Source organism: Pleurodeles waltl, chromosome 2_2 (genome assembly GCF_031143425.1).
Source record: "Pleurodeles waltl isolate 20211129_DDA chromosome 2_2, aPleWal1.hap1.20221129, whole genome shotgun sequence".
In the NCBI taxonomy this organism is placed as follows: Eukaryota; Metazoa; Chordata; class Amphibia; order Caudata; family Salamandridae; genus Pleurodeles; species Pleurodeles waltl.
In genome coordinates this window covers 202,123,909-202,137,384 of record NC_090439.1, presented here as the reverse complement: position 1 = coordinate 202,137,384, position 13,476 = coordinate 202,123,909, and the positions used below count along the sequence as shown (strand labels likewise).

The following is a 13,476-nucleotide window of genomic DNA, read 5'->3' as shown; positions in this document are numbered from 1 at the left end:
GCACTAGCCAAGGTGCCCCCACATCGTTCAGGGCAAATTCCCCGGACTTTGTGAGTGCGGTGACACCATTACACGTGTGCACTATACATAGGTCACTAGCTATGTATAGCGTCACAATGGTAACTCCGAACATGGCCATGTAACATGTCAAAGATCATGAAATTGTCACCCCAATACCATTCTGGTATTGGGGGGACAATTCCATGATCCCCTGGGTCTCTAGCACAGAACCCGGGTACTGACAAACTGCCTTTCCGGGGTCTCCACTGCAGCTGCTGCTGCTGCCAACCCCTCAGACAGGTTTCTGCCCTCCTGGGGTCTGGGCAGCCCAGTCCCAGGAAGGCAGAACAAAGGATTTCCTCTGAGAGAGGGTGTTACACCCTCTCCCTTTGGAAATAGGTGTGAAGGGCTGGGGAGGAGTAGCCTCCCCCAGCCTCTGGAAATGCTTTGATGGGCACAGATGGTGCCCATCTCTGCATAAGCCAGTCTACACCGGTTCAGGGATCGCCCTGCTCTGGCGTGAAACTGGACAAAGGAAAACCTGTCCAGTACCTCCCAGGGGAGGTGCCCAGAGCTCCTCCAGTTTGTCCCAGACCTCTGCCATCTTGGAAACAGAGGTGTTGGGGACACACTGGACTGCTCTGAGTGGCCAGTGCCAGCAGGTGACGTCAGAGGCTCCTTCTGATAGGCTCTTACCTCTTGGTAGCCAATCCTCCTAACTTGGTAGCCAAACCTCCTTTTCTGGCTATTTAGGGTGTCTGCTTTGGGGAATTCTTCAGATAACGAATGCAAGAGCTCACCAGAGTTCCTCTGCATCTCCCTCTTCACCTTCTGCCAAGGATTGACCGATGACTGCTCCAGGACACCTGCAAAACCACAACAAAGTAGCAAGACGACTAGCAGCAACATTGTAGCGCCTAATCCTGCCGGCTTTCTCGACGGTTTCCAGGTGATGCATGCTCTGGGGGTAGCCTGCCTTCACCCTGCACCAGAAGCTCCGAAGAAATCTCCTGTGGGTCGACGGAATCTTCCCCCTGCTAAAGCAGGCACCAAAAGACTGCAACACTGGTCCTCTGGGTCCCCTCTCATCCCGACGAGCGTGGTCCCTGGAACTCAGCAACTCTGTCCAAGTGACTCCCACAGTCCAGTAACTCTTCATTCCAAGTTTGGTGGAGGTAAGTCCTTGCCTCCCCACGCTAGACTGCAAAGCTGTGTACCGCGTGATTTGCAGCTACTCCGGCTCCTGTGCACTCTTCTGTGATTTCCTTCGTGCACAGCCTAGCCTGGGTCCCCAGCACTTCGTCATGCAGTGCACAACCTTCTGAGTTGTCCTCCGATGTCGTGGGACCCCCTTTTGTAACTTCGCGTGGACTCCGGTTCACTCTTCTTCTAAGTGCCTGTTGGGGTACTTCTGCGGGTGCTGCCTGCTTCTGTGAGGGCTCTCTGAGTTGCTGAGCGCTCCCTCTGTCTCCTCCTCCAAAAGGCGACATCCTGGTCCTTCCTGGTCCTCAGGAGCACCCAAAAACCTCTACCGCGACCCTTGCAGATAGCAAGGCTTGTTTGTGGTATTTCTGCGTGGGAACACCTCTGCAAGCTTCATCGCGATGTGGGACATCTGTCTTCCAAAAGAGAGGTCCCTAGTCCTCTTGTTACTTGCAGAACTCCAAGCTTCTTCCATCAGGAGGCAACTTCCTTGCACCTTCATCCGGGGTTTCCTGGGCTCCTGCCCCCCCGGACACTGTTGCTACTATTGGACTTGGTCCCCTTGCCTTGCAGGTCCTCAGGTCCGGAAATCCGTTGTCAGTGCACTGCTGGAGTTTGTTCTTCCTGCAGAATCCCCCTATCACGACTATTGTGCTCTTTTGGGGTAGTAGGTGCACTTTACTCCTACTTTTCAGGGTCTTGGGGTGGGGTATCTTGGACACCCTGACTGTTTTCTTACAGTCCCAGCGACCCTCTACAAGCTCACATAGGTCTGGGGTCCAATCGTGATTCGCATTCCACTTTTGGAGTATATGGTTTGTCTTCCCCCTATACCTAAGCTTGCCTATTGCAACCTATTGTAATTCTACACTGTTTGCATTACTTTTCTTGCGCTTACTTACCTAATTTTGATTTGTGTATATTACTTACCTTCTTACTGAGGGTACTCACTGAGATACTTTTGGCATATTGTCATAAAAATAAAGTACCTTTATTTTTAGTAACTCTGTGTATTGTGTTTTCTTATGATATTGTGCATATGATATAAGTGGTGTAGTAGGAGCTTTACATGTCTCCTAGTTCAGCCTAAGCTTCTTTGCCATAGCTACTTTCTATCAGCCTAAACAGCTTGAAACACCTCTTCTCTACTAATAAGGGATAACTGGACCTGGCACAAGGTGTAAGTACCTCTGGTACCCACTACAAGCCAGGCCAGCCTCCTACACTCGGTCATTGAGAAACAGGCTGATATTGCAGGAGATAATTTATATTAGGGGTTTAAGCTGTTAAAACATGAGGAAAGGAAATTGCAAAGAGATTACGGTGATGTTCACAAAAATAAGGACCTGTGGTAAATTGCGAAATGTTCTCTTCCTATAAATATTGGTGTTCACTTTCGCAGGTGGCACACAAATTATCCTTTCTGATTTATTAGTGTTTACAAGAGTGCAGATGTAAAAACATATATGTTTGAGCATTTGGAATCTTAAAATGTGTTTATTTTTTGTTATCCCCTTTTCCTGCAGCATTGGAGTGCTACTGTGAGCACTGTGCAAAGCAAAACTTCATATGCATTACTGATGGACTCTGTTTGGCTTCAGTAACGCAAACTGGAGACAGAGTTGTACACAGCCATATGTGCATTGCAGCGATTGATCTGGTTCCAAGAGATAGACCATTTCTTTGTGCGCCTTCGGTGCTGGATGACGTGTATACAAAGCCTCACTGCTGTGACAAGGACCACTGCAACAAATTCAATGTTACAGTGACAGCAATAGGTAGGAAAATGTTTATTTCATGTTTTTGATTATTTAGGGGATTTGTTTAGCAGCAGAAGTACTTTACATAAAACTGTAGCAGAACAACAGGGGAAACATGCAAGTGGTGAGAATGTGTGGCACAGAAGGTCACATTAGTCATTAAGGTACATTGTGAAGAAGTGTTGCTTCAAGTCTTTCTGTGCCCTGGTGCATTGAGTCTCATATTTCCAGAATATGGCTGTAGATTTGTGGAAATGCATCACGGAGTAGATAAATGCCGGCAGAATGTAAAGAAATGGACAAAGTGTTTTTCGTTTAGTAGTATGGAAAGAGGAATACCAGGCAAAATGAAGTAGCAGAAGATAAAACCGCAAGCCAGCAGAAATTTTGATTTCTGTTTTAAATGTGAGAATATAGTCAGGCCTTAATTTTGGATCTCATGTTTTCTTTGAAAAAACAAAGTTACCTTAAGCTTAGTCGGGGACTCCATAGGATGCAAACACTTAGCACCCTTTAGTCCCCTGATTTGTGAGAGATGGTGTACTTGCCTAGCCATATTTCTTTAGAAGAAAACTTCAGTTCCCAAATTAAGGACTGACTATATATTCACCTTTTAAATATAAGTGCTCATACTGCTCACTTGGAGGCTTATAAATAATATACGTAAAATAGAGTCTCCCACAGTGTAGCTTAAGGTTTCTTTAACATGATCCTGAAGAAATGCCATTGACTCTTTCCTGGACAAACAAAGCTTGAAAAATCTTGACCACATAGTGGACTTGTGAACCACTAAAATTCTCTAGGGGTCTACCCTTTATTTTAATCTTGTCACGAATAACGTCCAGCCTTTAAGAATACTTTTGGAGTTATCTGTTGTCACTTCTACTATCACAATAATCCTAACCCCCAGTCTAACATTGTTTTCCCATTCCAGTGGAACAAGGGTAAGACAAATTGCTCCTTCAAAGCGGCCCCACTAAAGGGCCTGTTGGGTATTGCACTGTCCACCCAGCTTGAAACAGGACCTGATGATTAAGCTTGCTACCTTGGTGGGTGAGGATCTGTGCATCCTGAGTAGGATACTGTTGGGGACCTAGATACGGTACTCAATGTGAAGAATCTTAGTGTCATTTCTTTTCTGTGTATGTATAACCATAAGTGACATCACATTTTTGGTTTGCATATCATTTAAGGCAGGACGTGATGGACCCACCAAGCTTATGCTCCTAAGTAGCAGAGTAAGAGGTTGATGAGGAGTCTCATTCTGATTTTGTGGTCTGATTGACTGTTGAGTGTATGGTTTTGTGAGGTGTTTTTTTTGTTTGTAGTTTTTTCATCCATGCTTATGGTTATTGTAGTTTCAGAAGTTCTAGAAGCAAGCACTACAGTGTCCGCCAATAAAGTTATCCCTAATCTTGATGGTTTTCCAGAAAGATATTTGCATAAAATGTAATCTTAATTTCAGTGGAATTTCGTTCGTTTAGGAGCTATGATAACAGGCCCACAGTCTACTCAGGTTCTGTATCTGCAAGGAGGAATAATTGTGATTAGTCTGGTCTGTGCCGCCACTGCTACATGTTATGCTGGCACAGAATGCTAGAGAACTGACCAGATGGCTGGGCATGGGCCATTGGTAGCTGTTTGGAGTTGGCATCGACTTTCCGAACAAGAATGTTCTTTTTATTCCCCGACACATAATGTTTTCACTAGACTTGACCGCGTTTTATGCACTACAGTTATGCTAGTTTTATTCCCGACTGTAGCACATATCGAAAACCTTATCTGAACACAACCCTTTTGAGGCAACTTTAGAATGGAGTATGCTCCTGTCGTCCATTCCTAAGTGGCACATGCAAACCACAATGCTTGACGATCTCCCTTTTAGGTACATTTTGGATACGCACATTGAGCAGTTCTTTACAGAGAATGAGAATATGTCTGCCTCACCGTTGATTGAGTGGGAGGCGTTCAAGGTCTTGGTTAGAGGACAGTGTATTCAGACTTCTGTATGGGCTTGCAGATCCTTACTAAACTCATTGCACAAAATAGAGGCCTAGCTGTGTGCCACAGAAATGCACATCGCTGAAGGGCACAAACCCTTAGAACGCCATTCGTCATTACTACAGCAACATGCAGAGGGCATGTAAAAACTACAAAGCCTCGACCATGCTGCATAAGTGACTAAAACGCACAAAGGATAAAGCCATACAGACTATTGGTGCAAATACTCATACCCTTCGCAGGTCACTTTGCGATCACAATGGACCATACACAAGTTCACATTAACACAGCATTTTTCCAGTACTACCGTAACTTAAATCTGCGCACTGCCCTGCTCCCCATAGTTAATATTGAACATTTATTAAGGCCTATCAAACTCCGCGTTTGACGTTGGGCCAGTGGCTGGCCATAGAAGCCCCCATATCTGAACACAAAATCAAGGGAGTACTACAGGACTTAGCAACTGGCAAGGTCCCTGGTTATTAGATTCCCTTTTAGTTCTATTCAATGGTTTCATCTCAATTAGCCCCGCAAAGTGGTAAAACTTTTTAACAGTGTACCGGTGATGGATAGCCTTCTTGCCTCTGCCAGTGATGCCTTGATTGCCTCCATTTTAATACCTGGCCGAGACGCCATGGATATGGCTGCTTATCATCTTCTTTCTATAGTCAGTGTGGATTTTAAGTTCCTCAGTAAGCTGCTGGCAACCAGGATACTGCTGGAGCTCCCATCCTTGATCCATGCAGATCAATGTGGATTTCTCCTGGGCTGCAACACCACCTTGAATATTATGAGGACATATTTGATCTTAACCTATGCACTAGACCAATTACCTCACTCACCTTGACTCACTTTCGACAAGGCGTTTGATTCGCTTAATTGGACATACATGTATTTTTATTTTCTGCAAATATGGGTTAGGGTTTTGCGTAGCTGCTTGGGTAAGGATTTTGTAAGATGCAGTTGCAGCCAGAGTAAAGCCAGGAGGCTGTGTTTCTGATTACTTCAGGCTGCATAGAGGTACAAAGCAGGGATGCAGACTCTTCCCCCTTACTCTCTGCCATGAAGGGGTGGAACAGGGCAGTCCTATAGCTGAGTGTAGGAGGCTGGCCTGGCTTGTAGTGGGTACCAAGGGGTACTTACACTCTGTACCAGGTCCAGTTATCCCTTATTAGTGTAGAAGAGGTGTTTCTAGCAGCTTAGGCTGATAGAAGATAGCTATAGCAGAGCAGCTTAGGCTGAACTAGGAGACATCCAAAGCTCCTACTATACCACTGGTGTCATATGCACAATATCAGAAGAAAACACAGATATACTTAAAATAAAGGTACTTTATTTTTATGACAATATGCCAAAAGTATCTCAGTGTGTACCCTCAGTATGAGGATAGCAAATATACACAAGATATATGTACACAATACCAAAAAATGCAGTAATAGCAAAAGGAAGTAATGCAAGCAATGTAAAGTTACAGTAGATTGCAATAGGAGCACATACGTATAGGGGCAACACAAACCATATACTCCAAAAGTGGAATGCGAACCACGAATGGACCCCAAACTTATGTGAGCTTGTAGAGGGTCGCTGGGGCTGTAAGAAAACAGTGAGGGGTAGAAAAATAGCCCACCTCAAGATCCGGAAAAGTAGGTGTAAAAAGCACCTATAACCCCCAGAGAGCATAGAAGTCGTGATAGGGGAATTCTGCAAGGAAGACCAACACCAGCAACGCAACCAAAGTGGATTTCCGGACGAGAGTACCTGTGGAACAAGGGGACCAAGTCCAAGAGTCGCAACAATGTTGAGAGTGGGCAGATGCCCAGGAAATGCCAGCTGAGGGTGCAAAGAAGCTGCCACCGGATGGTAGAAGCAGTGGATTCTGCAAGAACGAAGAGGGCTAGAAACTTCCCCTTTGGAGGGTGGATGTCCCACGTCGTGAAGAAGCTTGCAGAGGTGTTCACACGCAGAAAGACCGCAAACAAGCCTTGCTAGCTGCAAGGGTCGCGGTTAGGGTTTTTGGATGCTGCTGTGGCCCAGGAGGGACTAGGATGTCACCACTTGCAGGCAGCACCCGCAGAAGTACCGGAACAGGCACTTGGAAGAGGAGTGAACCGGAGTCCACCCAAAGACACAAAAGGGAGTCCCACGACGCCGGAGGACAACTCAGAAGGTTGTGCACTGCAGGTTAGAGTGTCGGGGACCCAGGCTTGGCTGTGCACAAAGGAAATCCTGGAAGAGTGCACAGGAGCCGGAGCAGCTGCAAATCACGCCGTACCAAGCAATGCAGTCTAGCGTGGGGAGGCAAGGACTTACCTCTACCAAACTTGGACTGAAGAGTCACTGGACTGTGGGAGTCACTTGGACAGAGTTGCTGAGTTCCAGGGACCTCGCTCGTCGTGCTGAGAGGGGACCCAGAGGACTGGTGATGCAGTCTTTTGTTGCCTGCGGTTGCAGGGGGAGGATTCCGTCGTCCCACTGGAGATTTCTTCAGAGCTCCTGGTGCAGAAAGAAGGCAGGCTACCCCCAGAGCATGCACCACCAGGAAACAGGCGAGAAAGCGGTAGGATCAAAGATACAAGGTTGCAGTAGTCGTCTTTGCTACTTTGTTGCGGTTTTGCAGGCGTCCTGAGCAGTCAGCGGTCGATCCTTTGGCAGAAGGTGAAGAGAGAGATGCAGAGAAACTCGGATGAGATCTTGCATTCGTTATCTAAAGAATTCCCCAAAGCAGAGACCCTAAATAGCCAGAAAAGGAGGTTTGGCTACCTAGGAAGGAGGATAGGCTAGCAACACGGGTAAGAGCCTATCAGAAAGAGTCTCTGCCGTCACCTGCTGGCACTGGCCACTCAGAGCAGTCCAGTGTGCCAGCAACACCTCTGTTTCCAAGATGGTAGAGGTCTGGGGCACACTGGAGGAGCTCTGGGCACCTCCCGTGGGAGGTTGAGGTCAGGGGAGTGGTCACTCCCCTTTCCTTTGTCCAGTTTCGCGCCAGAGCAGGGCTGGGGGATCCCTGAACTGGTGTAGACTGGCTTATGCAGAGATGGGCCCCATCTGTGCCCATCAAAGCATTTCCAGGGGTTGGGGGAGGCTACTCCTCCCCAGCCCTGACACCTTTTTCCAAAGGGAGAGGGTGTAACACCCCCTCTCTCTGAGGAAGTCCTTTGTTCTGCCTTCCTGGGCCAAGCCTGGCTGTACCCCAGGAGGGCAGAAACCTGTCTGAGGGGTTGGCAGCAGCAGCTGCAGTGAAACCCCGGGAAAGGTAGTTTGGCAGTACCCGGGTCTGTGCTAGAGACTCGGGGGATCATGGAATTGTCTCCCCAATGCCAGAATGGCATTGGGGTGACAATTCCATGATCTTAGACATGTTACATGGCCATGTTCGGAGTTACCATTGTGACGATGTACATAGGTGTGACCTATGTATAGTGCATGCGTGAAATGGTGTCCCCGCACTCACAAAGTCCGGGGAATTTGCCCTGAACGATGTGGGGGCACCTTGGCTAGTGCCAGGGTGCCCACACACTAAGTAACTTAGCACCCAACCTTTACCAGGTAAAGGTTAGACATATAGGTGACTTATAAGTTACTTAAGTGCAGTGGTAAATGGCTGTGAAATAACGTGGACGTTATTTCACTCCGACTGCAGTGGCAGGCCTGTGTAAGAATTGTCAGCTCCCTATGGGTGGCAAAAGAAATGCTGCAGTCCATAGGGATCTCCTGGAACCCCAGTACCCTGGGTAACTCAGTACCATATGCTAGGGAATTATAAGGGTGTTCCAGTATGCCAATGTGAATTGGTGAAATTGGTCACTAGCTTGTTAGTGACAATTTAGAAAGCAGAGAGCCCATAACCACTGAGGTTCTGATTAGCAGAGCCTCAGTGAGACAGTTATCACACAGGGAACACATACAGGGCACACTTATGAGCACTGGGGCCCTGGCTGGCAGGGTCCTAGTGACACATACACTAAAACAACATATATACAGTGAAATATGGGGGTAACATGCCAGGGAAGATGGTACTTTCCTACACTGCGTCCACACATACAGTTTTGCTCTAAGCGGATGACCTGCTTGTCTACATATGGGACATTCGGCCAGATCTGACTGGGATTCAGGAGCTATTGCGTCATTTCCACTTGGTGCCTGAACTCAAGGGTAATTGGAGTAAATCGTGTATGTTTCCACTGTGGAAGGACCCTCCTTATAATGCTATTAGAGGGGTTGGGGGCCTTACACTGGGCGCCGACCTACTTCAGATGTCTCAGAGTGCGAATATACCACTCATGCAGATAATATGGACAGTAATCTGGGAGCAGCAGTGAGTTCCCTGAAGGCACAAACCAAGGTCTGGATTTCTTTGCCCCTTCAGTATGGTGGCAATAGCAAAAATGGTCATGCTGCCCTGATGGTTGTATTAGTTCAATAGCATTCCCACAATTTGGCCCAGATCCTTTTTTTCACGAACTAGATGTGCTCTGTAGGGAGCTGCCGTGGGAGAAAGGGCAGAGACGAGTCGCTCTGCCAACTTTCCAGTTCCATGTAGAAAGGGGAGGGCTGGAAGAGCCCAACTTTGAGAAACATTATATGGTGGGCTAGCTACAATGGCCTACCAGGGGGCTTGCTGGCCACTCCATTAGGGACACAACGTTGTCCCAATCAGAATTGGAAGCGGGGGTGCTGGTGTAAGTGCTGTTCCCAACCTTCAGTGGCACAGCTTGAGTTCCTACTTTGATCGTCGTTGCTGCCGGTGTTTTCAAGAGGAACTTATTGCTCACCTGACATCACCCTCCCTTTATGCACCGGTGGTACCTCTCTCCGGGCTCTGCCTACGCGTTGGCAGACTGACACCAAAGTCCATAAAGCAATGGTCATCCAGCTCTCTCCCTAATAGGAGAGCTTTACAATGTAGGCTCTTTTTTTTTTTTTTTAACCTTTATTTTTGGATTTTATATCGTAAAACAAAATGTACATTTCAAACATTACAGAGACTGCAAATCAGAATATTATAGTAATATTGCCATCAGTCCTAGAGAGTGAACCCAGTAACAATGATAAAACAGCTGGCAAATGCATAAGAGGGGCAAGGGAAGAGGTGTGGGGAGGAAGGTTTAATAATGAATCACTGTGCTGAGACGGAGACAACAAATGAAGAGAAAAGGAGTTGAAAGAGGCCGTGGACGCCAATCGCCCAGTTTTACATTGGAGCTGTATGCACAAGGGCCTACAAAAGAGACTGCGTGCAGGAGGCGATGTGTTATCAAAAAGGTGGGCTGTCACTTAGGCTGTCTGTTAGCGGAACAGGGTTAGGAGATGACTCTGAAGCGGCTACCATATGTATTTAGGACGTGAGGATGGCAGTTGCAGCATTGCAGGGCTTGAAAAATCATAAAAAGTTTACTAGACCCTGCAGGTTGAGTAACTTAAATAATCTTCTCGACCTAACTGTCATTTACTTCACTCGTAAACGGGTCTCAGATTGGTGATCCTAGGCAAATAGTTTACTGTATCACCTTTTTCTTAATTCTCACATATGATTGCACCTTCAAATATGTGAGCTCAGCATTTGTGCAGTTAAAAAAAAAAACATATTTTGTTTGATTAAGTAGACTAAGGTTTTCTGCATGCATCACAAGAATCTAGCCTACATACACATGAGGTCTAGCCCACATAACCTAGGACGACTTTTAGTTTACTAGCAACATTGCCATCAGGGTAGGAGTGTTTCCCAGTTTGTTTAAACACTAAAGTTTAATAAATATATTACTAAACCATGATGTGGTAACATATTGTCATCTACACACAGTAACTTCCCAAGAAATGTCCAAAAACCTCTTCAATAACTTGCAGCTTTACTGATAAAACTATATAGTGTATTACCAATCTGTGAAAATTGGGTTTTTAGAAAACATATCCTTTGCACATCAACATGTAAAGTATTCTGATTTGTTTTCATCCTATTAAAACATTTTTTTTTCATCACACAGACATATAGAAAAAGGGCTTTCACAATTACTGAAATATATTTTGAAATGTTCGCACACTTGACTTAGTCATTTAAATGTTGCGTGTTAGGAAAAATCTGACACACTACATCCTTTTATTTTGCATTCTAAGCAGCAGGTCACACAGTTCACCGTACAAAGTCCTGGAACTCTGCAGTCGGAAGGAAAATTCATTGTAAGAAAAACTGACTTTTGACCTCTGTCCGTGAACACAGAGCAAATGTGACATGAGAACAAGATTTAAAGGTATCTTTTATTGCCCCTCCACTTTTCAACTGAACAGAATACCTGTTCAGTGTCTGTAGGAGGCTGACCTGGTTTGTAGTGGGTACTTGCACCTTATACCAGGTCCAGTTATCCCTTGTTAGTGAAATGTAGTAGTGTTCTAGCAGCTTAGGCTGATAGAGGTAGCTATAGCAGAGCAGTTTAGGCTGAACTAGGAGACATGCAAAGCTCCTGCAATACCACTTGTAGTCACATAGTACTTATACACAAGTAAAGACAATACTCAATGTTACCAAAAATAAAGGTAGTTTATTTGGGTGATACAGTACTAAAAATATCTTAGAGACAATACTCCTTCTGGAGGTAAGTATTACACACAATATATATATACACTAGACACCAAAATAAGGTAAGTAATTAGACATAGGATAGTGCAAACAATAGGAAATGCTATAGAATGCATTAGGAGAAAATCGGTCTAGGGGCAGCACAAACCATATACCAGGAAAGTGGAATGTGAATCACGAATTCCCCCCTAGACAAGTGTAGTGTCTGCAGAATTGCTGGGAGAGTAAGAATACAGTAAAGGTAAGTAAATGACCCCACCCCAGAACCCAGAAAAGCAGGAGTAAAGTACTGCAAGTTTCCTTAGGACACCCTACAGTGATCCTTGTGATTGGAATTATTGGAATAACCTAGTCTGCAAACAACAACTGCAGGATTCCTGGACCTGAAGACCTGCAAAAGAAGGGGACCAAGTCCAGAAGTCGAAAGAAGTTCCAGGAAGGGCAGGGGCCCCTGCCAACCCGGAAGAGGGTGTAAAAGAAGAGTCCCCGGTTGGACGAAGACTGCAGAAATGCACCCTAGGAAGATGCCAGCGGGTTACTGCGTGATGCAGTAGATGTCCCACGACGTGAAGATGGATGCAGACGTAATTTTGTGTTGGAAGTCTCCAACAAGCCTTGGTTACGACAAAGTTGCGTTTTGCATCAAAATGGCACTGGCTGGACCCAGGAGGGACCTGGGGGCCTTAATTCTGTGTGAGGAGGAAGAGGGGGCTCTCAGCACTTAAGAGCACTCAGGACACCAGACAGCACCCACTGGAGTCCCAGCACCCACTGGAGTCCCAGGACACGGGCACAAAGGAGGTGCAAAATGCGGTTGGTGCAGCACTGCAAAGAAGGGTCCCACGCCGACGGAGGTCAACTCAGCGAGTTGAGCGTCGCAGGATAGAGTGCTGGGGACCTGGGCCACACTGTGCACGAAGGAATTATGCAAATAGTGCACAGAGGCCTCAGGAGGTGAAGAAGACGCGGTGCACAGGGGTACTGTTGCTCTCGGGAAGGCAAGGTCTTACCTCCTCCAAATTCCGTCAGCAGGACCTCAGGACAGTCTGTGTCGATGGGGTCCACCCTTTATGTTCCAATGAGCACGCTAGTCGCTGGGAGAGGAGTCCAAGAGAACTGGTCGTCGTCTTAGAAGGTGCCTGCGTGAGCACGGAAGTGACTCCATCACCCCACGTGAGATTTCTTTGGTCCTTCTGGTGCAGGGTGAAGACCAGGAGTCCCCAGAGGATGCACACCATGGAAACTGTTGCAGTTGCTGGCTGGAGCTGAAGTTGCAGAAGAAAAGTATCCCTTGGGGATACTTTGTTGCTGTTATAGCAGTTCCTGGAGCAGGCTGCGGTTGATCCAAGGTCGTCGGATAAAATAGTAGTTGCAGAGGATTCCTGCTGGAAACCTGCAAGTAGAATCTGAAGAGAAGCCACAGGAGAGACCCTAAATAGCCCTGAGAAGGGGGACTGGCTACCGTATCAGGTAAGTACCTATCAGGAGTGGGTCTCTGATGTCACCTGCTGGCCACTCAGAGTCCTCCAGAGTGCCCCCACAGCTTGCACATCAAGATGGCTGAAGTCTGGGACACACTGGAGGAGCTTTGTGGTCACTCCCCTTTCCTTTGTCCAGTTTTTTGTGCCACAGCAGGGTACAAGGGGTCCCTGAGCCAGTGTAGACTGGCTTATGCAAGGAGGGCACCATCTGTGCCCTTAAAAGCATTTCCAGAGGCTGGGGAAGGCTACCCCTCCCCAGCCTGTAACACCTATTTCCAAAGGGAGAGGGTGTAACACCCTACTCTCAGAGGAAAGGCTTTGTTCTGCCTTCCTGGGACTGAGCTGCTCAGACCCCAGGAGGGAAGAACCCTGTCTGTGAGGTGGCAGCAGCTGCAGTGCAAGCCTCAGAGAACTGGTTTGGCAGTACTGGGGGTCCATAGTGGAGCCCCCAGGATGCATG

The 13,476-nt window shown here is 46.9% G+C and overlaps 1 protein-coding gene across 5 annotated transcripts in view; it reads left to right on the top strand.

Moving 5' to 3' along the window:
• The window catches only part of TGFBR1 (transforming growth factor beta receptor 1), a 464,518-nt gene that overhangs the window by 53,188 nt on the left and 397,854 nt on the right, over nucleotides 1-13,476 (top strand). For 4 of the 5 annotated variants that reach the window (XM_069219635.1, XM_069219632.1, XM_069219633.1 and 1 more), the window contains exon 2: nucleotides 2,730-2,981. The exons of the other annotated variant lie outside the window; for it this stretch is intronic. In XM_069219635.1, the coding sequence (XP_069075736.1) occupies nucleotides 2,730-2,981 (252 nt within the window). The remainder of the gene's footprint in view (nucleotides 1-2,729; nucleotides 2,982-13,476) is intronic. 5 annotated transcript variants of the gene reach the window in all.